At 43.1% G+C, this 26,678-nt stretch overlaps 1 protein-coding gene across 3 annotated transcripts in view; it reads left to right on the plus strand.

Moving 5' to 3' along the window:
• Window positions 1-723: 723 nt before the first annotated feature.
• The window catches only part of FLT1 (fms related receptor tyrosine kinase 1), a 200,486-nt gene continuing 174,531 nt past the window's right edge, over window positions 724-26,678 (plus strand). For 2 of the 3 annotated variants that reach the window (XM_017848484.1, XM_017848485.1), the window contains exon 1: window positions 724-1,610. In XM_017848484.1, coding sequence (XP_017703973.1) covers window positions 1,547-1,610 — 64 coding nt within the window. In that variant the 5' untranslated portion in view covers window positions 724-1,546. The remainder of the gene's footprint in view (window positions 1,611-26,678) is intronic. The other variant, XM_017848483.1, reaches the window with a different exon arrangement.

Consider the following 26,678-nt stretch of genomic DNA (forward strand, 5'->3'; position numbering starts at 1 on the left):
CCCAGACGTGCATTTCCTGTGTGGAGTGGCCGGGGCCTCTCCTTGGTGTGCAGCCCAGAAGTGTGGCAACTTCGGGTTGCCCAACCTTCCCAGGCGGGGAGGTAGTCCAGTCCTTCAGGAAGAGTCGCTGGCTCCGTTCAAGTGCCATCACAGCCCCTTGTACTATGTCCCTCTGACGGGTTCCAATAGGACTATTTTTCGTATCTGCGGTATTTACAGAGACAAGACTGGGCTGCTCCGTGCAGCCCAGGACGATTTCAGCCTTTGAGGTAATGGAAACATAATTGAGGAAAAACGTGGAATTAGTGTCATAGCAAATGATCTAGTGCCTCAAGTTAATTTCACTCGGTTGTGGTCAGAGTCACTCATCTTGAGTAGCAAGCTGCCACCAGAAGGATTTCTTTTTCGAGCATTGAGGAAATAAAGTGCAAGTGCTGTGAGCTTCCAAGTTGCACGAGCAGCCTCACGCCTCAGCTTTTTAAAGGTATCATAATGTTATTCCTTGTTTTGCTTCTAGGAAGCAGAAGATTGAGGAAATGACTTGGGCGGGTGCATCAATGCGGCCGAAAAAGACACGGACGCGCTCCCCTGGGACCTGAGCTGTTTCGCAGTCTTCCCAAAGGTGCCAGGCAAGCGTCAGTTCCCCTCGGGCGCTCCAGGTTCAGTGCCTTGTGCCGAGGGTCTCTGGTGCCTTCCTAGACTTCTCGGGACAGTCTGACGGGGTCAGAAGCGGCGGGACAGCGCGGGAAGAGCAGGCAAAGGGAGACAGCCGGACTGCGCCTCAGTCCTCGGTGCCAAAAACACCGTCGCGGAGGCGCGGCCAGCTTCCCTTGGATCGGACTTTCCGCCCCTAGGGCCGGGCGGCGGAGCTTCAGCCTTGTCCCTTCCCCAGTTTCGGGCGGCCCCCAGAGCTGAGTAAGCCGGGTGGAGGGAGTCTGCAAGGATTTCCTGAGTGCGATGGGCAGGAGGAGGGGCAAGGGCAAGAGGGCGCGGAGCAAAGACCCTGAACCTGCCGGGGCCGCGCTCCCGGGCCCGCGTCGCCAGCACCTCCCCACGCGCGCTGGGCCCCGGGCCACCCGCCCTCGTCGGCCCCCGCCCCTCTCCGTAGCCGCAGGGAAGCGAGCTTGGGAGGAAGAAGAGGGTAGGTGGGGAGGCGGATGAGGGGTGGGGGACCCCTTGACGTCACCAGAAGGAGGTGCCGGGGTAGGAAGTGGGCTGTGGAAAGGTTATAAATCGCCCCCGCCCTCGGCTCCTCTTCATCGAGGTCCGCGGGAGGCTCGGAGCGCGCCAGGCGGACACTCTTCTCCGCTCCTCCCAAGCAGCGGCGGCGGCTCGGAGTGGGCTCCGGGACTCAGGCGCAGCGGCCAGCGGGCGCCTGGCGGCGAGGATTACCCAGGGAAGTGGTTGTCTCCTGGCTGGAGCCGCGAGACGGGCGCTCGGGGCGCGGGTCCGGCGGCGGCGGAGAACGAGAGGAAGGACTTGGGCGGCCAGGTCGTTGGCCGCGGGGAGCGCGGGCACTGGGCGAGCAGGCCGCGTCGCACTCACCATGGTCTTCTGCTGGGACACCGGGGTCCTGCTGTGCGCGCTGCTAGGCTGTCTGCTTCTCACAGGTGAGGCGCGGCCGGGGGCCGGGGCCTGAGGCGGGCTGCGATGGGGCGGCCGGAGGGCAGAGCCTCATAGGCCAGGGCGGGGTGCACGCGGGGAGACAGGGCTGCAGCCCCGAGAAGCTGGCTACGGCGAGAACCTGGGACACTAGTTGCAGCGGGCACGCTTGGGGCCGCTGCGCCGTTTTTCCGAGGGAGCGCCTCGGGGAGTGGCTGGCCTGGACCCGCGAGCATCAGCGCTCAGACGGGGTCCGCGCTGGGGCTGTCTGTCTGCGACAGCGTTGCCGATCCCTTATCCAGCTGTCGGGTTGGGGTCTCACTGCTGAGGCCCCGGGGACTAGGAGCCCCACGCACCTGGACCTGCCTGGCACCCAGAGCCCGCTCCCAGGCGGCCTGGCGCAGATACACGGGGTCGCCCGGAGCCGGGAGCAGAGGCTCCTGAATGCCTGCCAGGCTGCCCGAGGCTGGGCTGAGGCCGGGGCGTTGGTGATATGGGGCACTGGTCGCGACCTCGCGCCACGAGAGTGAAGGAGGGGAGCCGATTTGGAGGAGACGCGTGCCTGCGGGGAGCAGGAGGAACTCAGGAGAGGGCCAGCGCCGGCATCTCATGACCCGCTTGGGCCCCCGAGCCGGACTGTCCCGGGGAACGCGCGGTGAGCGCCCGCTCCTCCCAGCCGCGCGCGGACCGCGGGGCCCCAGTGCGCTGCGCTCAGCCACCCGGGTGGGGCCTCTGCCGGGAGCAGGCGAGGTGCGCGGTCCAGCCCGTGTCGCCGACATCAGTGACCCTGACCGACGAGGGCAACCCAGGGCCCAAATACTGTTAAGTTACTGACTTACAAGCCTAGCCTTTAAAATCCCAGCGAAGAGAGGGCGGGCGATTTTGACCAAACCATGCAGTTTGAGGAATCGGTGAGGTCCGCCCGCCACCTAAGTCAGCCTTCGCTGGGCGTTTGGGAGACGGGCGGTGGAACCGTCAGGGGCTGGGGGTTTTACCAGCAGTTAGACCGCCGCCATCGAGGAGTCAAAGCCCCAAGGAACTTGAGGGTTCGGACTCGCAGTCTCTGCTCAGTGGGGCTGAGTGGCGGAGCCTTGTGCCTTGTTCCCCTGGGCGCAGAGAGCCAGATTTCGGAACGCCTTTCTTTTAAGCATCGTGGAGAAAAGGTAAAATATGAAATAAAATACAGTAGTATAAAATAAATCATTGCAATGATTCCCGGGAGGAAAAGTCAATAAGATGGAGCATATTAAAACCACCACCACAAAAAAAGAAAGCTTGTTAAACCCAAAAAACAGTAATAGTTAAATATTCTTTCTCAGTGGGAAGACTAACTAGACCGTCAGTTTCCAAGTAACAAGTAATAGTTCCAATTAGATTGGTGAAACTACTAAACCCGGAGACAGGGCGAAGTAGTAACTTCTGAGAACTCACTGTAGGTTGGGAAAGATGCTAACATAACCATATTAAATAAAATGTTGTATTTTCTATTTCACAAATACATTTTTTGTTTTGAAAAGTCACTTGTATTAAAATATAATTGCTTAGAGAATTTAAATACCTCACTCTATTATGTAAAGATAAATCTAGGTAAATTACATGAATCTAAAATTATGGAGGGAAAAGTACGTGATTTATTAGTTTTCTACTTCACATAGATATATCTTTATTTCAAAACATGCTGACTTTCGTGAAGCATCGTTTTGTTTGCATCGTTTTGCTTTGCTTAATTTGGGACCATCTTAGCATCGGTTGGAAACTTGACAGACAACGTGATTGCGATCCTCTTGTGATTTTCTTAGATTATAATTTACTGAATGGGGCAGCAGCTTTTTCAACTCTGATTTTTTTTTTTTTTTTTTTTTTTTTTTTGCCCCTTTTTTGGAAGAAAGGACTAACACTGGCAAGGTGAGAACCTCTCTACCTGACAGTTAACAGAATAGTCTGTTAGCTCATGTTAGCTCAGTCTGCAGCATGGGTGCTTTTGAAAACCCATAGTTTCTCTGTCTGGTTAACAAGCATCTCACAGTAAAACAATCAGCTACCACCTACTTTACAAACTGCATCAGGGCTTTCATGCTCAACTGAGGGGCTGCATATCCGGGAAGCAATGTCTAGTAAGAAGCCACATTTCCGCCCTGCAGAGTTCTCTTGCATCATTATGAACCTGGGTCTGCTTTCCTTCAGGTGCTATGTAATCTTTGAATACTTATCAGCTATTAATATTGTGTGTGTGTGCATGCCTGGTGTGCACATGCATTGAATGTAAAATAACCAGAGGCTCAGTAATACAAAAAGATCATGCCTTTCCCCTCTAAAGAGTTTATTTACCTCTTCCAGATCTTCTGGGAAATAAAAAGATGCTAATAATTCAGATACTTTCAAGTCCTCTCTATTGCTCTTTCTCTGTAAAGGATACCAGTACTCTTTCTCCAGCTCTGAGTCTCATTTCCTACTTTTAAGGTATCACAGCCTGGATGAAAGCTACAGATCTTTTTCTTTGTCCTCATTTTTCTTGAGTTCTTGAACAGCTAACATTTACAATTTACTGTAACTAAGTGGAAATACTGAAATCGTGAATTTTGTGAAGGAAGTCCACATTAATAATATTAATGTGTACATGAAAATACCTATTTCAAATTGAATGTAATAAATCTCTTAAAGTTAATTTTTTGTAACAATTTTTGTTGTTTTCTCCAAGGTTTTATGAAGCTGCACTGTTTTTTGGTCTAAATTGCATATTCGAAATACTAATTATTTAGGAGCTTTGGCAGCCTACATAGTTTTCCAACTGATGCATCATGTTACAAATGAACTGTAGGTGACTACTTACTCCAGTTTCTCAAATATTTTTACTTTATATTTTATCACTTTGTTCCATTTTTTTAATTTCCCTGTTAGAAATTCTATAATAGGCTATCTGGTTTCTTTTCTAATGATCACCAAATGGGTACTTTGCTTTCGTATGTAAAATGAAGACGTTAGAATAGGTGGTTGATTTCTAAGGCCCTTTTCTGACTCCAAAATTCAATTGATGATTCCAAGAAATGGCCTGAACACTGTGTCTGTCTTTCTCTTTTTCTCTTCCCCACCTTATTTATATTTGTATGTAGAGTGAATGAGAAACCATATGATGCTGGAGCTGTTAGGATGAACTGGGTTTCCCCTGCTAATCACATTAAACTTTCTTTTTCTCTAGTAGTATGTACCTAAACAGCCTGTCAGTTTGGCCTTGTGTAGGCTGTTTTGCAAGAGATGGGCTGGTAGAGGATGCCCAAGCCAGCAGTCATCTTTCTCTTGTACTTTTTTTACTAGTAGAATGTATAACTCTATAAAGTAGATGCTCCCTCAAAACTCTAGTTGCATTAACTCTTCTAAGGATAGCAGTCATTTTAAACCCCTATTTATTTCTTGAATTTTAAAAACTAACACTTATTTGCTTCAAAATGGCTTTATTCTTTTTTAAAAAACTTCCAGATTTTAACAGGGATACTAAACTCCTTATTTAAGATTGAGCCTACTTTACATGACTTTTAAGAAACAAACTAATTACTTTGTTCTTTCCAAAAATGATTGAGACATTTATAAATCTACTTCAAATTTGTTTAATATGGAAGTTGAAAGTGATGTGTTACAAAAAAAATGGTTTCATATTGAGCAAAATAATGTAATGTCCTTGAGGAAGATTATGCAGCCTGTTGCAATCTACACAGCAGAGTTATGGCTGATGTTTGACCTGGCTTGGGCAGTTGGGCAAGACAAGAACAAATAACAGAGTAAGTAGCTACTGTAGTGCTTTAAACTGAGATGTGTATGTGGGTGGGGATAAGAATGGAGAGAAAGCGAGAGAAGCTATCTTGGCACGTGAATGTTAAAAGCGAAGCCTGCTGGTGTTAGTAGAGACCAGGAGTGTCCAGTTCTTGGTTTGGATCTCACAGTTAGGGGTGTGTTGGGTATTAAGTAAATATCATCATTTTTCAGTGCGTTTGTCATTGCAGGTAGGGGAGGAAGGGCATCTGAAGTCATATCAGACTTTTTTTTTTAAGTAAAAATATATTACTGTGAGTAGTTAAAAGCATAGACCATCTGCTGCATTTGGTTTAAGCAATTTGGTAGAACCGAACAGTCCATTCTGCTCCATTGGCCTTCATCTACAGGAGAGGCTTGTAAGAAATGACAAGATCTTCTGCCAGACGCTTTCCAGGATCACTGGTGGTTCCTCGCACTCTTGGGTGCTGTGGAAATTGCATGCTGCTGATTAAATTGCTGGATTTTATACCAGATTGAGGGAAGGGAAGGAAATGGGAGGAATGGGGTATTTGAGGGAGGGCTTGAAAAGAAAGCCTCTGACTTAGCTCACGGGGCTGCAGGGGGGTTCATTAAGGAAACAGTTGCACTGAGTCTGCTGAAGATAGTGGACTAGATTTCCTGCATTGCCGCTGGGGCGGATGTGGGGAGATGTCAAGAATTCCTGGGGATTTCCCATCCGTCTTGGTAAAGCTGGATGCCTGAAAGCCATTTCTGATTGCTGCTCCTTTCCTCAGTTTTGAGCTCTTTGAGGGACTTGATCTTGTCTCACAGACACACACGCACGTTGTAAAAGCTAGATGGAACCTCATAGACCTCATCTACTCATGCCAGAGATGGGAAAACCGGCCCAGAGGAGGCCAGTGCTGTTTTTCAAGGTCAACAGCTGGCTAGTGGCAGGCCCAGGAACAGAACCTGATGTTCCTGCTTACAGACAATATCTCTTCTTCACTGGTGTATTTCCTCTTCCCTAAACGGAAGACAGATGTTCAAATATTTATTGACTATCATTATTACAGTGCTAAAATTTCTTTCGAAATGACATCTTTTTAATATGAAGTTTTCTTCTATTTTCTTAAAGCACATAAGGGGTTTAAACTAAGAATCAAAATGATGGCTGCTTAGTAGCACGCCAAGAGATTTGATGAGAAGATTAACTTTCCTTACGAGCACTTGGCATCCTTTTTCTGAACAGCTGTGGCTTACATACTTGTGGCTTATGGTACTAGCTTTGTCTCTCGCCTCTTCTCTCCACACATACACACTGGGTTCCAGCTACACAAACTCTACCCTAGTCAAACAAATTACTCCCCCTTCTTCAGAGGCGCCTTCACTTGCATCACTGTGTTCATGCTGCTCGTCTGCCTGCAAGACCTTTTCCCTCCCTCTGTGTCTCCTCCTCCCCTACTTGCAAGATCCAGCCCAGTAATCACCCTCTCTGGGAGCTCCTCCTTGTAACAGCTCCCAGACAGCACTTGCCATTTCTTCTGCTCTCCTGTAGCCCTGCGGTGTACCCCTCCTCCAGTAATTCTCACTTTGCATTGTGAGGATTTTATGTGTCTGTGTCCTTTCTCTTTGGGAGAGACCCCGTGTGTTAGCTGTCAGACCGCTGGTACCTAATATAAAGCCTTGTACAGAGACTCTGGGTAAGTGTTGGAATGAATGAGTACATTAACGAATATGTAGCCACACTATCATTTCAAAGACGCAATCTCAGATACAAATTTATTCCATGAATTTATTCCGGTATAGTAATGTGCTCCTGCCTGTTCACTTCGCCTCATTTACAACGGATTACTTACAGCAACCGTTCTCAACAGATAATATTTGTCCTCTTCAGTGAGCAGTTGAGATGTATGAGATCAGCTATGCTCTTCGACTCTCTGAGAAACCATCTCGTGTCCTCCCCTCCTGTGTGGGCACAATGCTTCACTGGGGCCTCTGAGCCACCAAAGCCAGGCTCTGGTCACTGCAGAAGTCCTGTCTTAGCCTCTGTTGGTGAGGTGCTAAGCCCTTCAGCCTTGTCCTGCAGTGTGTGATGCAATTTTTAGAGAACAGAGTCCTCAGATTTTAGGGTTTAACTTTTTTGCCCTCTCTTAGACTCAAACCCAAGTCCTTGGGTGCTGGGCTGAGATGCATACCTGAACGACAGAGGTCTGGCCACAGTCAGAACCAACTCTGTTTTAATAGGGGCATTGGTTATAGGACCACACTGGTCTGTCTAACTTCCTCTTTCTTTAGGATGAGGTCTCCTCAATGCTTCATTTAAATGGGTTCCTGGCAGGACCACCCTACTAGGTGTTAGACATATTCTTAAAAATTGGAATCCCATGACTTGGGCTCAAACTGGTGCCTCCCTATCCTCACCCCCATCCTGGCCCATGCTGTGCATGCCCACACCGTACTCCAAAACATGCTTCTCACTGTGTGCTCCGAGGTCCAGAAACATCAGCATCCCCTGGGAACTTGATGACTCAGAGCCTATACTTTAATAAAATCCCCACGTGTTTGTTTGTTTTTTCATTAAAAATCGAGAAGCTTTGATTTTAGTAAAGGATCCAAAGTCAGTTCTGGTGTCAGGGTTCATTTCGTTTTATTTTTATTTATTTATTTTTTCAGACAGAGTCTTGCTCTGCCGCCCAGGCTGGAGGGCAATGGTGCAATCCTGGCTCACTGCCACCTCCACCTCCCAGGTTCAAATGATTCTTGTGCCTCAGCCTCCCAAGTAGCTGGGATTACAGGCATGTGCCCCATGCCTGGCTAATTTTTTTGTATTTTTTGTAGACACAGGGTTTTGCCATGTTGGCCAGGCTGGTCTTGAACTCATGGCCTCAAGTGATCCACCTGCCTCGACCTCCCAAAGTGCTGAGATTACAGGCATGAGCCACCACGCCTGGTCCCATTTCCTCTTCACTAATACCCTAGTGATAAACTTTGACATGTGTGACTAAGGGACTAGACCTGGGCCAGCCAGGAATCTCTCTCTTCTGGCTCCCATGTTGGTCTCGTGCCGCCTTCTGCTGGGACATCTGTGTCCTCCTTCAAAATTCTTTACAAAATCTTGTACTTGGCTTAGACTTGTAATCAAAGTAAACAGAGGTTGTGGTCTTGAAGAATACCATGGTTAACCAAATCATGGGTGGCGAGATTAAGGTCCTGGAATATATGGATTTGGTGGAAAATAGTAAAGATGCAATTAAATAGCCAGGTTTTAACCATAAGGTTCTACGAGGCTTTTGCTTCTGAAAGAAAATGACTTGGTGGCAAAAACCAGCAGTGGTAAATATCCTGCAGAATTTTTGGTTGTCAGGGAGGTGTCATTGTCTTGCTGCATTGTGCTGCCGCCGATCACACATTTCATGTGCCTCTTACTGGCTTGAAATTGAATGTATTTGCACTTACATTCTTCCTTGTCATCATTGCCAGTCTTGACAAATGCTTTTACCTTTTCACAGATTATCACAGTGCTCGCAGGCACTTTTTCTCAGCCTGGGCTTCTATCCTTCTATTTAACGGGTGGGGCACAAATGGATTTCCTCTCAAGCCACAGAACCACCCATGTGGTCTACACAGGCAGAGCTACAACAATTATCAGATTCTTTTGTTAAAAGAGGCCTGAGGTGAACCTAGCATAAATGAAAAGCCTTGGCTGTTATTATACACAAATATAAAACCACTTAAACTCAAGGCAACCTTTAGCAAAACCCTAATTAGGAATTAGTCTGCCAAGTGATTTCTATGAAAGCCTTTGCCTCTCTCTAGGGCCACAGTCCCCAGCCTGGGCTCTACATTAGAATAATCTGGAGAGCTTTTAAAAATCCTTGGGTCTTGGCTGTACCCCTGACCAATTTAATCATGAACTCCTGAGAGGGACCTAGGTATAGGTAATTTTAAAGCTCCTGGGTGAGCTGAGGTTAAGAATCTCAAATTTCATCACACATTAGAATCACCTGGTGGGCTTGCAAAACTAGCTGGCTGGGCCCCACCCCAGAGTTTCTCATTCAGTAGGCCTGGGGTAGGGCCAAGAATTTGCTCTTCTAACAAGTTCCCAGGGGATGCTGTTGTGCCTGGTCCAGAGATCATACTTGGAGAACCTCTGCCCAGGGGCTAGTTTGAGAGGCCTGGCCACATGGGAGGCACCTGCCCAAATGCCAATCTGTAAAAGGCACTAAACCATCACTAGACATACGACAAGGTGGAAGAAATGACAAGAATTCCTGCCAGGAAGAGTATGTGTTGGTGGAGTATGCAAGAAAGAATATTTAGAGCAAATGCCAGGGCATTGAATCAGTGAGTCTAGATTAAATTGCCTTCTGAGGAGAGCGGGACTGTGTTGCCGAGTGAGGTAGGTACGTTAGCGGCAGAAGTGAATTGCTGGTCTAGACTAACAATAGTCCTCCTTCTCTGCCTTATGCTGTGGAGCGCTCAGTCTTTCCTCTATGTAAATATTGGCAAACACCATACTGTTGGCCTGTCCCGGGCACCCGCATGCCTTGGTCCAGCCCTGGTTTCCTCCAGTATGCCTGCAAAATTGCCTCTCCAACCGGGCCTCCGTATCTGCATTTCCGGGGCTGGGATCAGTATGGCTCCCACTTGGGTGGCTGAATTCTACCCGTTGGGGCAGGGTGGCCTCCTGACTTTCATGATGTGCCAGGGTTCTGTCCCCACGGTTGTGAAAAGCTACTGCTGGCTGGAGATAGAGCTGGCCTCCTATTGTGTGAAACCACGTCCTGGGACACTTCTTCTGACACACCAAGAATTCAAGCTGCTTCCCCCTTCCTGGGGGCATCCAAGGTAACCTGTAGAGCATTTAATTCTTAATATTGCATGAGCTCCACTTTGGGGCTTTTATTTTCAAATACAGAAAGAGCATACACTTGAACGGCCACACAGTCACTGTTTCTACAGGGCTGAGGCACAATCGCCATTTGGATCTGCCATCTATTGCTACATAACAAGATGTGCTAAAACGTAGTCACCCACCAGGACAATGCATTATGCTTCATGATTCTTTTAGACCTTTGGGCTAGCCTCAGCTGAGTAGTTTTCCTTCGAGTCTCACCTGGCTCTCTCATGCATCTCTAGTCCCTGGCATTTCAACTGGGTCCTTGGTGCTGGGCCTCCCTGTTCATGAGATCTTTCCTCATTCAGTAGTCTGGCCCGGGGCTTCCTTTTCCTGGGGGCAGTGGTGTTGCTAGAGTGTAATGGTGGAAGCTGCAAGGCATATTGAGGCTTAGGTTTTGGAACTCCTACAACACCGTTCTCCACATTCTATTGGTCAAAGCAAGCCCCACTCAGATTCGAGGGGTGGGAAGCAGATGCCCTCTGTGTGGAGAGGAGCACAGCCTCACCCATGGACCACACCACTGTTTCACACTTCATGTTTGCTTTTCAGTCTAGCTCTTAGGCTGGAGTTTGGCCAAGAAAATACAGTAAATGACTTATAATAGTAAATAACAATAAATACTACATAATACCTTGACCCTTCTAAACAGTATCTGGGAGTTAAAGGAAACAACAGGCCCCAGAGTAGAGCTTTCTGTTCATATGTCACATTTTGTTTTGGGTACCTGGCAGGCATGCTGGGCAGCAGCCTCTGATGACTAACATGACACCAGCAAGGGAGGACTGCTGACCCCAAGGTTCTGAGTGCAGGCAGCGCTGCAGCTTCTTGGGACTCCTATCATAGAGGCCCTGATTTAGCACCTTTTTCTGGAGGTGCAGAGACCGTAGGGACAGATATGCTTTCGGGGAGGGAGAAAGGAAGCAACCAAGCCCTACTGACGATACAATCAATATATGTATTGGTTGACATATATTATTTTACTCAGTCCCGAGAGGTACGGTCCTCTTAACCATGCAAAAACTGATGCTTAGGTAAATTAAATACTTTCCCTAAGACCACAGAAGTGGTAAGTAAACCTGGAATTATTTGAACAGACTTGCAAACCCGACATTTAGGGCTCCCCCTGCCATGCCTTCGAACCTAAATGAAAAGAGGAGAAGGGAAAAGCATCAAGGGGAGTGTGCTAGTCTTTCCCTCCTTCTGTCCTTGGAGTTTGGCCATCTCCAAAGAATGTGAGAAGCCACTGCTACTCCAGCTTCAAGTGGCCTTGGGAGATTCCACTGCTGTATGTGACAGACACTGTTCACATCTCCAATAAGACAGAATTTTCATCATGTGGGTTTTCTTATCATAGGCATTCAAGGACCGCCCAAAACACTTAAAGCCAGAAAAGGAGCCCCAAAGCCATCAAGGACATGATTTTATGTGGACTTCCAAACTACTTTCCCAGATATGACCTTAAACCAGTTCAGATGACAAAGAACAGCATGAGACCCGCACTTTATTCTAGAAAAACTCGTATCAGGCAGGTCCTAGGAAAAAGCTGGGACTGCCCTCTCACAGATGACTTCCAGGAGTCCAATGTGGGCTCCTCTGCACCTTTCAGATCCCAGAAAGCTCACAGCTTTTCCAGAATGAAACTGAAGTACCTCAGGGAACGACCTGGAAGTGCGTTTGACCCTGAAGGCAGATGCTACATGAATTGGATAGGGGAGGACATTAACTGACCCCCAGGGAAGGGAAAGGAGTGTAAGTACTGAACATCTCAGCACAGGGCACTTTCTGTGTTAACTCAATCAGGTCTCTTCCTAGCCATCTACCGTGCACATCTGTAACTTTGTTTTATGGATTGAAACCCCAAGACTGAGGAATCCCTGCGGACTTGCTGAGGGCCACCCATTTATGAAACAGCCAAGCCACGATTCAAACCGAGGTCTTTTTAATTTTGAAATCGGGGACTCTTTCCACCAACGTTTACTCAAAATATCTTGAATGATTAAATCTAGGGATTAAAGGAAAAAGGCAAGAGTTTTGTTTTCAGGGTTTAGAATAAAAAACTGTCATATTTGTGAGAAAAGACAACCACCCAAGAGACTTTTTCTCAAACAAAGTGACCCGTCAGTCACTTTGATTTCCCTGTTTGATTGGCAGTCCTTGTATAGTGAGCAACACTGGGAGCATTTATTTAAGCCCTGTAGCCCCTGTGTCTCTCCCTCCTCCTTAGCATAGACCTACAAGAAGTCAAGAAGGAGAAAATAGTGTTTTCCTTCTTCTTTCTTGACCTGTTACTCGGAGAAGGACACTTTTTCAACCAGAATACTGTCATGTTACCAGAATCTGAGAAAAATCCTATCCTGCCACCTATTGAGGAGTTTTATCTTTCACTCCAAAGAAAATCTGGAAAGTCTGGTCAAATAGATACATGCTTTAGATGGAAATTATATAGAATGGTGTGTATACTATGTAAAAATATACATGGTGGCTATATATGTAAGAATCCACTGTTGGATTTTGGGGATTGTTTTCTTTCTCTAAGTTGGCATTAGAGAAACTAAAAATGTATGCAAACAGATGGGGAGGCAGGGATATACTAGAGAGGATTGCAAACAATTTCAAAAGGCAGTGTAAACGCTGCCAACAACATTGCATCTATGATTAATGGTATTGTGTTCTTTTTGGGAAACATTGTCTAACTCTCTTTTTCCACTTAATGTCTCCTGCTGGATCAGATTTTGTTCTCTGCCATTCTTTGAAAATTTTTACGGCTTCAGAATCCTCTCCATAAGGAATTCTGGTACAACTAGAGAAAAATATATGTGTGGAAATTGAGTAATTGCAGTGCCCTGGAATGGACTTTGGGTACCTGTAACTTCTTGAGCGTTAGGAAATATTTGACACACATTGTTGGTGTACAAACTAAAAGTGGTTCAACCACTCACACTCCCATCCCATCCTCTGTCTTCGAAACTGGTCAATGAAAAATTCCCTATCAAAGTATTTGCTACACAAAGTCACTTAAAAGGCAAATGGGAAATTCAGGAGACTAACAGGAATGAATTTTCCGGAATTTCTACTTCACTTTAGCCTTTTGGGACTGACATTAAACTTAGTGGTTCTATATCCAGATATATCTTTTCTTAGAGGGAGTAAAATCCTAAACTATATAGAAATAAAGTTTGCTTGATTGTTGCTATTTCTTAAATGTGCTTTGTAGTCCAAACCGATGGACATAGGATTGCCTTGCTGGAGTAATTCATTCACCATTTTGGGATAATGTTAAATACAAACTTAGGAGGGGAGGTTTAAGAAATACTCCTCTTCCAGTGATTTGGAGGGCTGTATTTTCTTTTCCTTTTCTTTTTCTTTTTCTTTTCTTTTCTTTTTTTTTTTTTTTTTTTTTTTGAGATGGAATTTCACTTTTGTTGTCCAGGCTGGAGTGCAATGGCATGATCTCGGCTCACCACAACCTCCACCTCTCGGGTTCAGGCAATTCTCCTGCCTCAGCCTCCCGAGTAGCCGAGATTACAGGCATGCACCACCATGGCTGGCTAATATTGTATTTTTAGTAGAGACGGGATTTCTCCATGTTGATCGGGCTGGTCTCAAACTCGCACCTGTCTCGGCCTCCCAAAGTGCTGGGATTACAGGAGTGAGCCACCACACCTGGTGATGGCTGTATTTTCTCCCACAATCTCATGAGGAAAAACATGAGTCATATTAAATTTAATTTTCCTGATCCCGATTTTATAGCCAGTCATTATTCTAGATTCATACCCAGTTTCCAAGCTGAGTTCAGGCATGTGTAGAAGACTTTTATTTTATAACATTTTAATACATTCATTTAAAGATGCTCAAGGGATTATCATCAAGTAATCCATTATATTTTATTTTGAGGTATAGATATGGTTGTATTCATTGTGTTACATGTTCATCATTGAATAAGTGTTCTTATTTTTTAATTTAGCTGAGTTTTACTAAGATATATCACTTATGTTGGTGAAGAATGTGTGACTTCCTATACTAAAAGATGGGATCTTTAAAAACACAGTGTACACAGTTTGCAGGAGATCTCTATTTGTTGACTTAGATTGTCTTCCGTATTTCTTAGTATTCACCTATTCTACTTCTAAATAATATCCCCTAAGAGGCCAGCTTAGAGCTGAAAGACCTTTAAGAAGAAAGAATGTTTTTGATCCATCTTTGCAGTTGTGAATCCAGTACAGTGCCTGGCACATAATAGTCACTCAATAAATACTGGCTGGACAGACTGAAATCATATCCTGAGCCATTTCTCCAGGTCTGAGACCTTCTAGGAGTCATGGTTCCTCATTGGTTCCCCTTCTAAGTGTGTGTGTGTGTGTGTGTGTGTGTGTGTGTGTGTGTATAAGCAGAGGAGGTTAGGAGAAATATGCCCAGGAGCTGGCAACAATTCTCCCAATTCACAGGCGATGTTCTGTTCCTTCCATTTGGGTTATCCTCTAGGTCCAGTGACCATTTTCTCATTTTTGGCTAAGCTGACCATGTTCTTCTGACTCGACTCAGACTCAGGATTGAGAATGAGGACTTATGCTGCCCACCTTCTACAGAATTGCTTCCCAAAAGATATTTTCCCTGAGATGAGCCTTCCTGCTAGGATGCTGTTAACTGGCTCAGCATCCTAACTATCTTCTGTGCTCAGGTTCCCAAACAGCACAGAAGATAGTTGATTGGAACCTTCAATTTCTAGGTACACCAACAAAGCCCGAGTCACTTTTAGAGCAGTCTAAAGGACTCCAGAAAGATGTTTTCTATATAATTTGGACTTCATAAACTATATCAGTAAGCTGAAAATTAACATCAGAACTTTATCACATTCAGCCTTCCAATCTCATTTCATCTCTCCCCATTTTATATACAAAGCAAATGATATTCTGTCATTATTTGTAATCGATTCTAAAGTTGGAAGTCTGTATGAGGAGAATAGATAAGGCTTTGTACTGTTATAAGGCTTTGTATTGTTTTTTTTTAATTTTTTAATTTTTTATTTTTTGAGATGGAGTCTTGCTCTGTCACCCAGGCTGGAGGGCAGTGGCGTGATCTCGGCTCACTGCAAGCTCCGCCTCCCGGGTTCACGCCATTCTCCTGCCTCAGCCTCCTGAGTAGCTGGGACTACAGGCGCCCGCCACCTTGCCTGGCTAGTTTTTTGTATTTTAGTAGAGACGGGGTTTCACTGTGTTAGCCAGGATGGTTTCGATCTCCTGACCTCGTGATCCGCCCACCTCGGCCTCCCAAAGTGCTGGGATTACAGGCTTGAGCCACCACGCCCGGCCAAGGCTTTGTATTGTTATAACTTTGTATTGGTTGCACAGATAGTTACTATTTCTGCCATTGTTTTGTCACCTGGAATGTGAACATTTTGGTTGAAAATGATTTCCTCTTGGCCCTGGGCCATGTGTGGTACTGGCTAGGTGAACTGCCAAAAGGAAGGGCACGTTAAGAACATGAAGTCCTGGCTAATGCATCCTATCTGACAGTCCTCATTCATTCCCTCATTGCTGAGTCTCCACCCCGATCATCTTCCAGGGTGCTGTGTTTCAACAAGCACAACATGACCTGAATATGTATCTAAAGCATGATTACTTGTGGCTTTTTTCCCAGTAGCAAGTGAAGTCAGGTAGACCCCAGACAAAAAATATGCGAACCAGAGCATTGAAAGAAGATGATAGAGCTTTCTCCTCCCAGCATAGAGGCTGAGGAAAACAGAGTTGTGAGAAATAAGGAAATGTATGTGAAACTGTTAGAAGAAAACAACTGTTTAAAAGGGAAGATGAAGCTTACAGAGTGGGAGGATGTGGAAGTCTTTGAAGGAGAAAGAGACTCTGCTGTTTCTTTTAGCAAATACACATTGATTCTTCAGGTCTCACCTTCAACTTTATTCTTCTAATAAAAGACTCTCACTCCCTGGGCTGAGTGAGGTACCTCCACACCTGGCACTTCCCCATGATAACACACAAATGTAATGTAATTTTCTAGTTCTTTAAGCAGAAATTATTTTTATGCATCATTACATATATATCTACATAGACTTATTTATCTGTTGTTCATGCTAAGCTATAAACACTGTAAAGGAAGCAACCACGTTTGTCTTGTTCATATACCTCTTGGTATATGTTCAAAAAATTAAATGAAAGAGTAAATGTTGAGGTTAAAGATGGAAAAATAAACAAGGTAAGGGAGTGAAAGAAAGGGGTCATATAGAGAATGTAGTGCAGGGAAAAACCAGGATTGGCTGATGGTAAAAGAGAGATAAGAAGCATAGGTAAATGAGGACAGGGTTCCCAGACTCCTGGAATTGCACCTGAGAGTCCAACCCTTCACCCAGTTCATCAGCCTCATCCAAAGGAGGTGGTGGCTTAATTTCACGGGAACAGCTTCAGCATTGGGCACCTGACTGCCTTTCCACAGAGCTGTTCCTTTTGGTTTTATGTAACTTCTGCTTACTGGTTTTGGTTTTGTCCTCCAGAATGAGCTGATTCATAAGTTATTTAAAAGCTGTTAGGTTGGTGGCCAACTGATAACAGAAATTGTTGTTTTTCTTCTATCAGAGATATAATGTCTTGGATGATTTTTTTTTTTTTTTTTTAAAAGGCGAATTTCTAGAAATAAAGTTCTAGGTAGAGTAATGAAGGTGTATGAGTATACATGCCCTGAGAATGAAAACCAGCATTCCCCAGGCATTGAATACAAACCACTCTAAAGTCTTCTGCGGGTATTTGTAAGGAAGGCCTTAATACCACATGCCAAAATGAGTGAAAAGTTTTATTTGGTAAATTATTTCTTTTAAAAATTGAGATACTGCTGGTGAAAATGCACTGCTTTTAATAGATTACTTTTCCTTCCAGAACCTTGACTCTCAGCAAAACTTGTATAACATGAATTTCATCTAAGATAAGATTTTTTGAAGTTTTTGAAATCTTAGGAAAGCACAGTTCTTACAAATATTTACTACATGAAGGATGTCTTAAGAAAATGTGAAATTAGAAAACCCAGAATAAAACTAACAGTTTAATCAACATGTCCACCCCATTTTCTAAGTATGATTTATCTCCAAAATACGTGTAATGAAAGGCAATTATATTTCAAAGTGTTTAACTTAGAAGGAACTGATTTTGATAATAGAAAACACAATCGTCAAGAATTGCATTTAATGAGTCTTAGAAATTTGCTAATGTAGCTTTCAAAAACTCAATTCCCCCATGATGGATAACTTTATTACACAGTCTTGGCCATTTAAATCTCAAAGGTCAGAGGGTTTGTATATATTATTGGTTGCAAAGATAGAAATCTTCTCAACTTTCCTGTAAGTGAGTGAATTTAAAGTATACCCTTTATGAATAGTCTAAAGGACTCCAGAAAGATGTTTTCTATATAATTTGGACTTCATAAACTGCATCAAAGTAAGCTGAAAATTAACATCAGAACTTTATCACATTCAGCCTTCCAATTTCATTTCATCTCTCCTCCATTTTTATATACAAAGCAAATGATATTCTGTCATTATTTGTAATCGATTCTAAAGTTGGAAGTCTGTATGAGGAGAATAGATAAGGCTTTGTATTGTTATAATAACACTTTTGGCTTTTCTGGCATGAATAGCTACAGTGCTAGGGTGCACACTTGTCTGTCTCCCTGTTTGCCAGCCTTTCTTCTTCATTTTATTATACAAAAATGTGAAGGCACTATTTGGGAATCAAACTAGAAACTTGAAAAATATGCATTTTATGGTAATTTAATATCATCACATTACAGCTCCATGACATATTCCTTTTTTTCCAGAAGGAACTGTGTGTGGATCTGAAGATTATGTCACATGACAGGTTATATGATGTAGCTGAATAAAATTTAAAAGTTCCAATTCCCACTTGTATATTTTAAGTGTTCCATGGCAAGCTCCTATACTGAATTGATAAAATATCTCCCAGATCTTTTCTGTGAGACTTTCCTTCTAAGGGAACCCACAGGGATCCACACAAATGATAAATCCGTAACATTGAAACATGCTGTCATCATCTCTATAGATGCCTGGAACTTTGACACTGGACAGTAATGAAAGCAGAGTATTTGGTAAAATATCTGGACATAGACCAAACTGTAATCCTAATGCTATGTGAAACAGAAAAATTTTCCATTTTAGATTGCGAGTCACATGCATTCCATACTATGCTTCCAAACTGGGTAATTGTTTATTTTAAGAGAACATGGAGGATGCCTTTGGCAGAACTGAAATTTGCAATCCTAAATAATTTAGAGATTAGAAGTCTAACGTTAAGGGAGTTCAAGCATTTTATTAGGACTACTACTCTTAATAATACAACTCTATGCAAATGCTCTTGCAGCTAAAAGCATTTTGTCACTGATCAGATTCTATGATTCTAAAGAGGATGCACAAATTGATAAAAAAAAAAAATTAACAAATTACTTTAAAAACTCAGTTGCTTTCATTAAGCCACGTGTATATTTAGTCTCACATACTCTAAGTGTGTTTATCGAAATGGCACCTCCACTGAGCAATCAGTTATCATGTGTCTTCCAGGTGTTCACAATTGGAAAATATGTATATTCCGGCCTGAAGCAACTTCTGAGTAGCATAACACTACTGGCAATTATGATCCATTCTATAAGACATGACATCAGACCTCAGTTTCCCCGCAGACCTCTGAACAGTGACATTGGATAAGAACATAAGCCTGTGGCGAGTATGCTTCAAATGTAACAAGTGCTCTGCCATTGATAGAGAAAACAGAGACGTGTCCAAGCCCTGCCTAACAGACAAAACGTTCCTCCATGCATTTTTAGGGTATAAAGAGTGTTTTCTCTGTTCATGGCCCTTTGCATAACCAGACGAAGGTCTACCAGACTTCTCTACCGAGTATTTTACGAGTTACGTCTTGTGCCCTGTCAACCAGATCTTGACCTTTGCCCTAGGCAGCTCAGATAACTTTCATGACATCGTATGGTAAACTGAAATGACATATTGTTAGACAGCTCTGTGGAGGTGGGTTTTGAACTCATTTAATAACTGACTAGTGGTGTAGGAGTAGAGCAGTTTTTGGGAAAAGGTAACTCCTTGGCCAGCAGGAGATTTCTCCCAAACCAACCTTAATTAACTCTGATGTCACATGAAAAGGAGTTGTGCATGGCTGTGGGTCATTGGAAGGGTAGGCCCCTGATGGTAGCCTGGTGACAGGCCTAATGATCAATGAATGTGCCCTGTTAAACTGTGACCCACAGAGAAGGCAGTGTCAAGTAAAAAGCTCAGAGAGGCACGCGGAAGACGTGTTCCCCTCATAAACATTGACAATAGGAATGTTGATGGTATTAGAGCATTTTTTCCTGGTAAACATTTTAAACCACACAGATTTTTTTCCTTTTAAATAACTTTTATGAAGCTTAAGGAAAAATGAGTAAAGTCAATGACTCATGTATGGATGGGATGAAAACTGTCCAAGTTCTGATGATTTTAGACTTTGGCCACTTCAGTGGCTAACAGTGTGATGTCTTTTGTGCCAAGAGCTACAAAACCTATTTATAGGTTTCATTGACAGACAATTAAAATATGAATTGTAAGACAGCCTTAAAACAAACAAACCAGAGCAGAATTATTGAAATGAACATAATTGCGGAGAAGTGCCAATGCCAATTGCTGACGTTAAACATTTATGTAATTTCTTGATTTATTTTTTGACACAAGACATAAATGGATTCAAGACATAAATGCTGTATACACGACTATTTTGAATGTTCTATTCAGGCTTTGAGATCAGAGACTTCACATATTGAATCAAATAGTTTAGGGATTACTTAGAATGGCAAAACCTCTAAAGCAAGAAATCAGTGTGGTAAAATAGTGAGTTTAATATACTATAAAGATTTAAAGGAAAAAGTAGGTTCCTAGGATTAGAAACTTTCTACAAACTAAATGTAATGTTGCTGGACAGCAGCTGCCTAAACATTCAGTGCTATTGTGGACCTTGAAGACCAATAACATAATTACTCTAAAATAAAATATTAGGTATTTGTAAAGGTGCCCATGTGAAAGTCACAAATAATCTTATCTGCATCAGGGATTAGTCAGCAGTGAGTCAGAGCCTCATACTCTTGCCACATACAAGTCAATTTCTAAATCCCCGCCTAGAAAGAGCTTTCCCTAAGCCTAAGCTGAATGAAAAATGTAATTAAAGCACACACCAAAAACCTCTTCTAGTTCTACATCAACCTCCCCACCACCACTCAAACAAACTTGAAGTTTTCATGGAGAGAAAAGTGTATGCATGCGTGTCAGCAGGCATGTGTGTGTGTGTGCGTGCGTGTGTGTGTGTATTTCTGTGCACATTCTTTCTTTACATTCTTTCTTGATTTAAGGCCAATTGTTTTGGAAGACAAACCTGACATTTTAAAAATTAATATCATTGCTAATTGTGAGACGTAAAAAATATGCTTTCAGTTCATACAAGTCCCCATGGCTTTCACATCATCTGTTTAGTCTGTTGGTGGATAGAATATGAACTCTCTGGCCTTTCTCCATCATTCTGGAAGTGAGAGGAGATGTGACATTATAATGCTCTTCATCAAAGCATGGTCCCTGTCAGCATGGCTGGTAGTGTAGTCTCCATTTAATGTGGTAATTTTAATCTAGGCATTCACTTATAATGTCCACTTCATATTATCTGATAAATACGTGGATAGAGATACGACACAGAACCAAGAGTTAACTTTTTTGTTAAGTTTCAGAGTCCTATAAGAATTAGCATCGCAAATAAAAATGTTAGTAGCTTCTGGAAATTTGCAATTGCATTCTTAACCCTTCTCCCACCCTTGCCACGAACCACAAAGATTCTATGAGATTTAGTCTATGAGACTTAGGCCTTTAATAAGCTACCTCTTAAAGAAAGAATATTTTCTCTTATTGTGAATTATGTTTAATTAACTTCGAACAACCTTTGTAAAAGGCTCATGATCTTAAATTCAAATTTTAGGAACACGATACTTGGGGATCTCTGTTTAGATAAAGAGGCCATTTATCATGCAGGATTATGTACTACTGAAAATGCAGTATGCAAAATCAAAGACAGATGCATTTCATTGGAAATAAATGAAATAAATGGAATATACAGATCTTTAAGTTAAAAACAAATAAATTAGAAATAAAAAAATTGATAGAAAAGGAAACACTGGATTTATTCAGAGAGTCTTAGCGACATAATTTGTTAAAAATTTCAATTTAAATAGGGAAAATTCAAAAATGCAATTAGGAGTGATTTAAAACTAACACTAAATTAAATTGAAAAGACTGTAATGGGGGAGGGAACAGTAAGTTTTTTGCAACATGTTTGTAAGCCTCTACTATTAGGTAGTGATGTTACGGAACATGAAGGAAAAATTAGGCCTCTAAAATCAGCCTTCTAAAGTTTTAAGCTGGAGAAACAACTAGTGTAAAATCTCACACTGATGGGGTCATATGTGGCAACAAATTTCAAAATAACTGGATATTCTAGGCTTTCAACAGAACTCTGTGATTACTTTAGTCATAAGTTGTTGGGTTTTTAAAAATAGCAACCTTATTGAGATAAAGCTCACATACTATAGGAGGCCAGAATATGACACCTCAAAATACGACTCTAAGAGACAAGAATATTAAAGTATATAATTCAGTGGTTTTCAGTCCATTCAGGAGTTGTGCAACCATCACCATTAATCTAATTTTAGAACATTTTCATCACCCCCAAAAGAAACCCCACGCTGATTATCAGTCACTCTCCATCCTCCTCCCACCAAGCCCTGGCAACCACTAATGTACCTTCCTGTCTCCAGGATTTGCCTGTTCTGAACATTTCAGATAAATGGAATCATACAATACGTGGCCATTTGTGACTGACTTCTTTTACTTAGCACAATGATTTGTGGGGTTTGTGTGTGTGTGTGTGTGCATGTGTGTGTGGTTATTTTGTTTTGTTTTGTTTTTGAGACAGAGTTTGTGTCGCCCAGGCTAGAGTGCAGTGGTGCAATCTCGGCTCACTGAAATCTCCTCCAGGTTCAAGCAGTTCTCATGCCTCAGCCTCCCAGGTAGCTGGGATTACAGGTGCATGCCACCACACCTGGTTAATTTTTGTATTTTTAGTAAAAATCGGATTTCACCATGTTGGCCAAACTGGTCTCGAACTCCTGACCTCAGGATGCACCTGCCTCGGCCTCCTAAAGTGCTGGGATTACAGATGTGTGCCACCGTGCCTGGCCTGTTTTTGTTTTTTAACAATAAAACTAGAGGAACTTATTTTCTCATAATTCTGGAAGCTGGAAGTTTGAGATCAAGGAGATCAAGGTGCTGGCAGGTCTGGTTTCTCCTGAGACATCTCTCTGTGGCTAGCAGACAGCTGCTTTCTCCTTGTATGCTTACGTGACTTTTTCTCTGTGCGCCAGCATAATGTTTTCAAGATCATCTATGTGGCAGCACATATCAGCATTTCTTTTTACTGCCAAATAATACTCCATTGTAAGGATCTGCCATATTTTATTTACCCATTCATCAACTGATGGACATTGGGTTCGTTCTTTCTTTTCTCTTTTTCTTTCTTTCTCTCCTTCCTTCCTTCCTTCCTTCCTTCCTTCCTTCCTTCCTTCCTTCCTTCCTTCCTTCCCTTTCCTTCTTTCTTTCTTTCTCTTTCTTTTTCTTTCTTTCTTTCCCTCTCTCTCTCTCTCTCTCTTTCTTTCCCTCCCTCCCTCCCTCCTTCCTTCCTTCCTTCCTTCTCTCTTTCTTTCGATGGAGTCTCGCTCTGTCACCAGGCTGGAGTGCAATTGCGCAGTCTTGGCTCACTGCAATCTCCGCCTCCCGGGTTCAAGTCATTCTCCTGCCTCAGTCTCCCGAGTAGCTGGGACTACAGGTGCGCACCACCATGTTTGGCTAATTTTTGTATTTTTAATAGAGATGGGGTTTCACCATGTTGGCCAAGCTGGTCTCGAACTCCTAACCTCAGGTGATCCACCCTCCTCCGCCTCCCAAAATGCTGGGATCACAGGCCTGGGTTGTTTCTATTTGGCTGTCATAGGTCATACTGCTGTGGACATTGTGCGAAAGTTTTTATGTGAACAGACGTTTTCATCTGTCTTGGATAGATACCCAGGAGTGCAATTGTTGAGTCATGTGTTTAAATTATGATCAACTCTATGTTTAACAATTCGAGGAACTGCCATACTGTTTGCCAAAGTGGGTTGTACCATTTAAAAATCCTACCTGCAATGTAAGAAGGTTCCAATTTCTCCACATTCTCACCAACATTTGTTCTTATCTGTCTTTTCTTATTGAAGCTTTCCCAGTCGGCATGAAGTGGTGTCTCCCTGTGTTTTTTATTTGCATGTTCCTGATGACTAATGATGTCCTTTATCTTTTCATGGGCTTATTGGTCATTTATATATCTTCTTTGAGAAGGGGTCTATTCAGAGCCTTGGTTGATTTTTAAAATTGGGCTATTGTCTTTTTACCAACCATAAGTCTTTTTTAAATGTGATTTCTAACTTACACATTGTTATCAATTACTGTGATCCCAGGATCAGAATTTTTAGCTGAAAAGGATTATAAAAACCGAAGTCTAACCTCCTGTGTTGACAGATGAAGAATCGGAGGCTTAATGTGACCTGCCCATGGCCACAACAGAACTCGCCAGTGGCAGAGCTAGGGAGATTAATGACTTATAATAAAAAAAGGGGAAAACACAGATGTTTCATGATTTATATTCAAATAAAGCTCCTTTCTTACAGAGAATAACCCTAGACTTCAGTAGAATAAGGGGCACCAAAGTGGCATCTGGTGGGAGAGAAACCAGGGAATTTGTCTTGAAGTTGGGTTCGACCAGCTAGAACACTGTTTATTTAGATTAGTAACAATAGCAGTTTTCTAAACATACTCTTAGTCAGACTTTACATTGAGAGTCTTGAGTTTTAAAGGTGACCTCAAGGCTGTCTGGTTCATAATGACCCCTCTAGTGGGAGCTGGCTCTTCCAGTATCCATCATGGTAGCTTTGAAGAGCATTTGAAGAAGGAACCTCAATCATGTGGGCTTTGGATTTGGTTGCAAAATAAAGCCATCCTTTACTTGGATATGTATTTACCCTTCCCATTGAAGTCAAAGAAAAACAACATTCCATTTTGCCTAATGAAACTAAGGTGGGAAATTAAGTGTGGCATTTTAGAACAGTCTACGTATAGGCTTTCTATGTGAGGTTTTAGCATGTGGGAAAGGAGAGGGATTTGTGTCAAAGAGTCATAAAGTTCTGTTCCACCTGCCAGATAATACAGAACAGAAAAACAACAAAGAAAATACTCCGATAAGATCAATATAGGCCGGGCGCGGTGGCTCACGCCTGTAATCTCAGCATTTTGGGAGGCCGAGGCAGGCGGATCACAAGGTCAGGAGTTCGAGACCATCCTGCCTAACAAGGTGAAACCCCGTCTCTACTAAAAATACAAGAAAATTAGCTGGGCATGGTGGCGGCGCCTATAGTCCCAGCTACTCGGGAGGCTGAGGCAGGAGAATGGTGTGAACCCGGGAGCCGGAGGTTGCAGTGAGCCGAGATCGCGCCACTGCACTCCAGCCTGGGTGACAGAGCGAAACTCCGTCTCATAAAGAAAAAAAAAGATCAATACAAAGTGTCAGTGTTCAAATAAGTCCATGTTCACATGTTGGTTTTTTAATGCTATTAGCTTACACTGCTTGACCTTAACAGTTTTTCTAACAAAGTAGCATGGGATAAAGCCCATTTTCATGCTGTGTGTTGAGTTTTTTTTGTTTTGTTTTATTTAAACATTAATTTTCCTGATGGAAGGAGATCTGTATGCCTCTTATGATTATATTGTAACTGACTTTGATGAAAACAGTAGTTCACAGAAGGGACAAGATCGTTTATTGGGAGGACAAAAATCATTCTTTTAAATCAGATTTCTAGGCTGCCATGTAAAGCAGTGGAAAGTTCTGATCCCCATCTGAGCTTCATTGCTAAACTATAGCACTCCACCCTTGAAAATGAAATAGCCTGTGGATTTATTATCTAAATGGGCAATATGACTCTGAGCTACTGAGATGACCAAGCTGAGTTCCCCATGCTGTGACTATGCACGTGTTTATGGGCATGTACATACATATCTATCTTTGTAGAAATCACCAATAAGATGGGCAAGTGTCTAGCATGCAGTAGATGCTAAAGCAAATGTTGAATCTTTGTTACTCCGATAGGTATATGGACATTAAACTGCCTCAAAGAAATTTTTTTTTTTTTTTTTTTTTGAGACGGAGTCTTGCTCTGCCGCCCAGGCTGGAGTGCAGTGGCCGGCTCTCAGCTCACTGCAAGCTCCGCCTCCCGGGTTCACGCCATTCTCCTGTCTCAGCCTCCCGAGTAGCTGGGACTACAGGCGCCCGCCTCGTCGCCCGGCTAGTTTTTGTATTTTTTAGTAGAGACGGGGTTTCACCGTATTAGCCAGGATGGTCTCGATCTTCCGACCTCGTGATCCGCCCGTCTCGGCCTCCCAAAGTGCTGGGATTACAGGCTTGAGCCACCGCGCCCGGCAGAAATGTTTTAAGGTCTAATAATGTGAATTCAAAACATTTGAGAAATAAATATTTTCACTTTCCCTTTTTCTTATTCATTTTCCTGTTAAACTATAATCTTGACACTTCCAATAACCTTTATGAGATTCTAGTTTCCTATTAACTGAAGGATAGTGATGCACTCGAAATCACCAGTTACTTGGAAATTTGTTTCCTTATCCTTCTGTTTTCCTTTGTTTTGGTTAACTATTTTTTATCTAGCTTCCTCATTCCAAGTGCAAAATTCACTGATATTACTGGAGACAAATTATATAGCAACATTTTTTTAGAATAACCCCATTTTTGTCAGTGTCTTTTAACCACTCAGTTATGTTGTCTTCTTCTGGTTGGGGGACAGCGTGGGGAGTGCAGACAGGAACAAGTAGAGGGCACACTGTTTAAGAGATCTTCTGTAAATAGAACTTCTTGTCGGGCGCAATGGCTCACTCCTGTAATCCTAGCACTTTGGGAAGCCAAGGTAGGCGGATCACCTGAGATCAGGAGTTTGAGACCAGCCTGGCCAACATGACGAAACCCCGTCTCTACTAAAAATCTAAAAATTAGCTGGGTGTGGTGGCACACGCCTGTAATCACCGCTACTTGGAAGGCTGGGGCAGGAGAATCGCTTGAACCCAGGAGGCGGAGGCTGCAGTGAGCCGAGACTGTGCCATTGCACTCCAGCCTGGGTGACAAGAGTGAAACTCCATCTCAAAAATGAAAGAAAGAAAGAAAGAAAGAAAGAAAGAAAGAAAGAAAGAAAGAAAGAAAGAAAGAAAGAAAGAAAGAAAGAAAGAAAGAAACAAATAAAGCAA

This window comes from Rhinopithecus bieti, unplaced genomic scaffold (genome assembly GCF_001698545.2).
Source record: "Rhinopithecus bieti isolate Rb0 unplaced genomic scaffold, ASM169854v2 scaffold_28547, whole genome shotgun sequence".
Taxonomy (NCBI): Eukaryota; Metazoa; Chordata; class Mammalia; order Primates; family Cercopithecidae; genus Rhinopithecus; species Rhinopithecus bieti.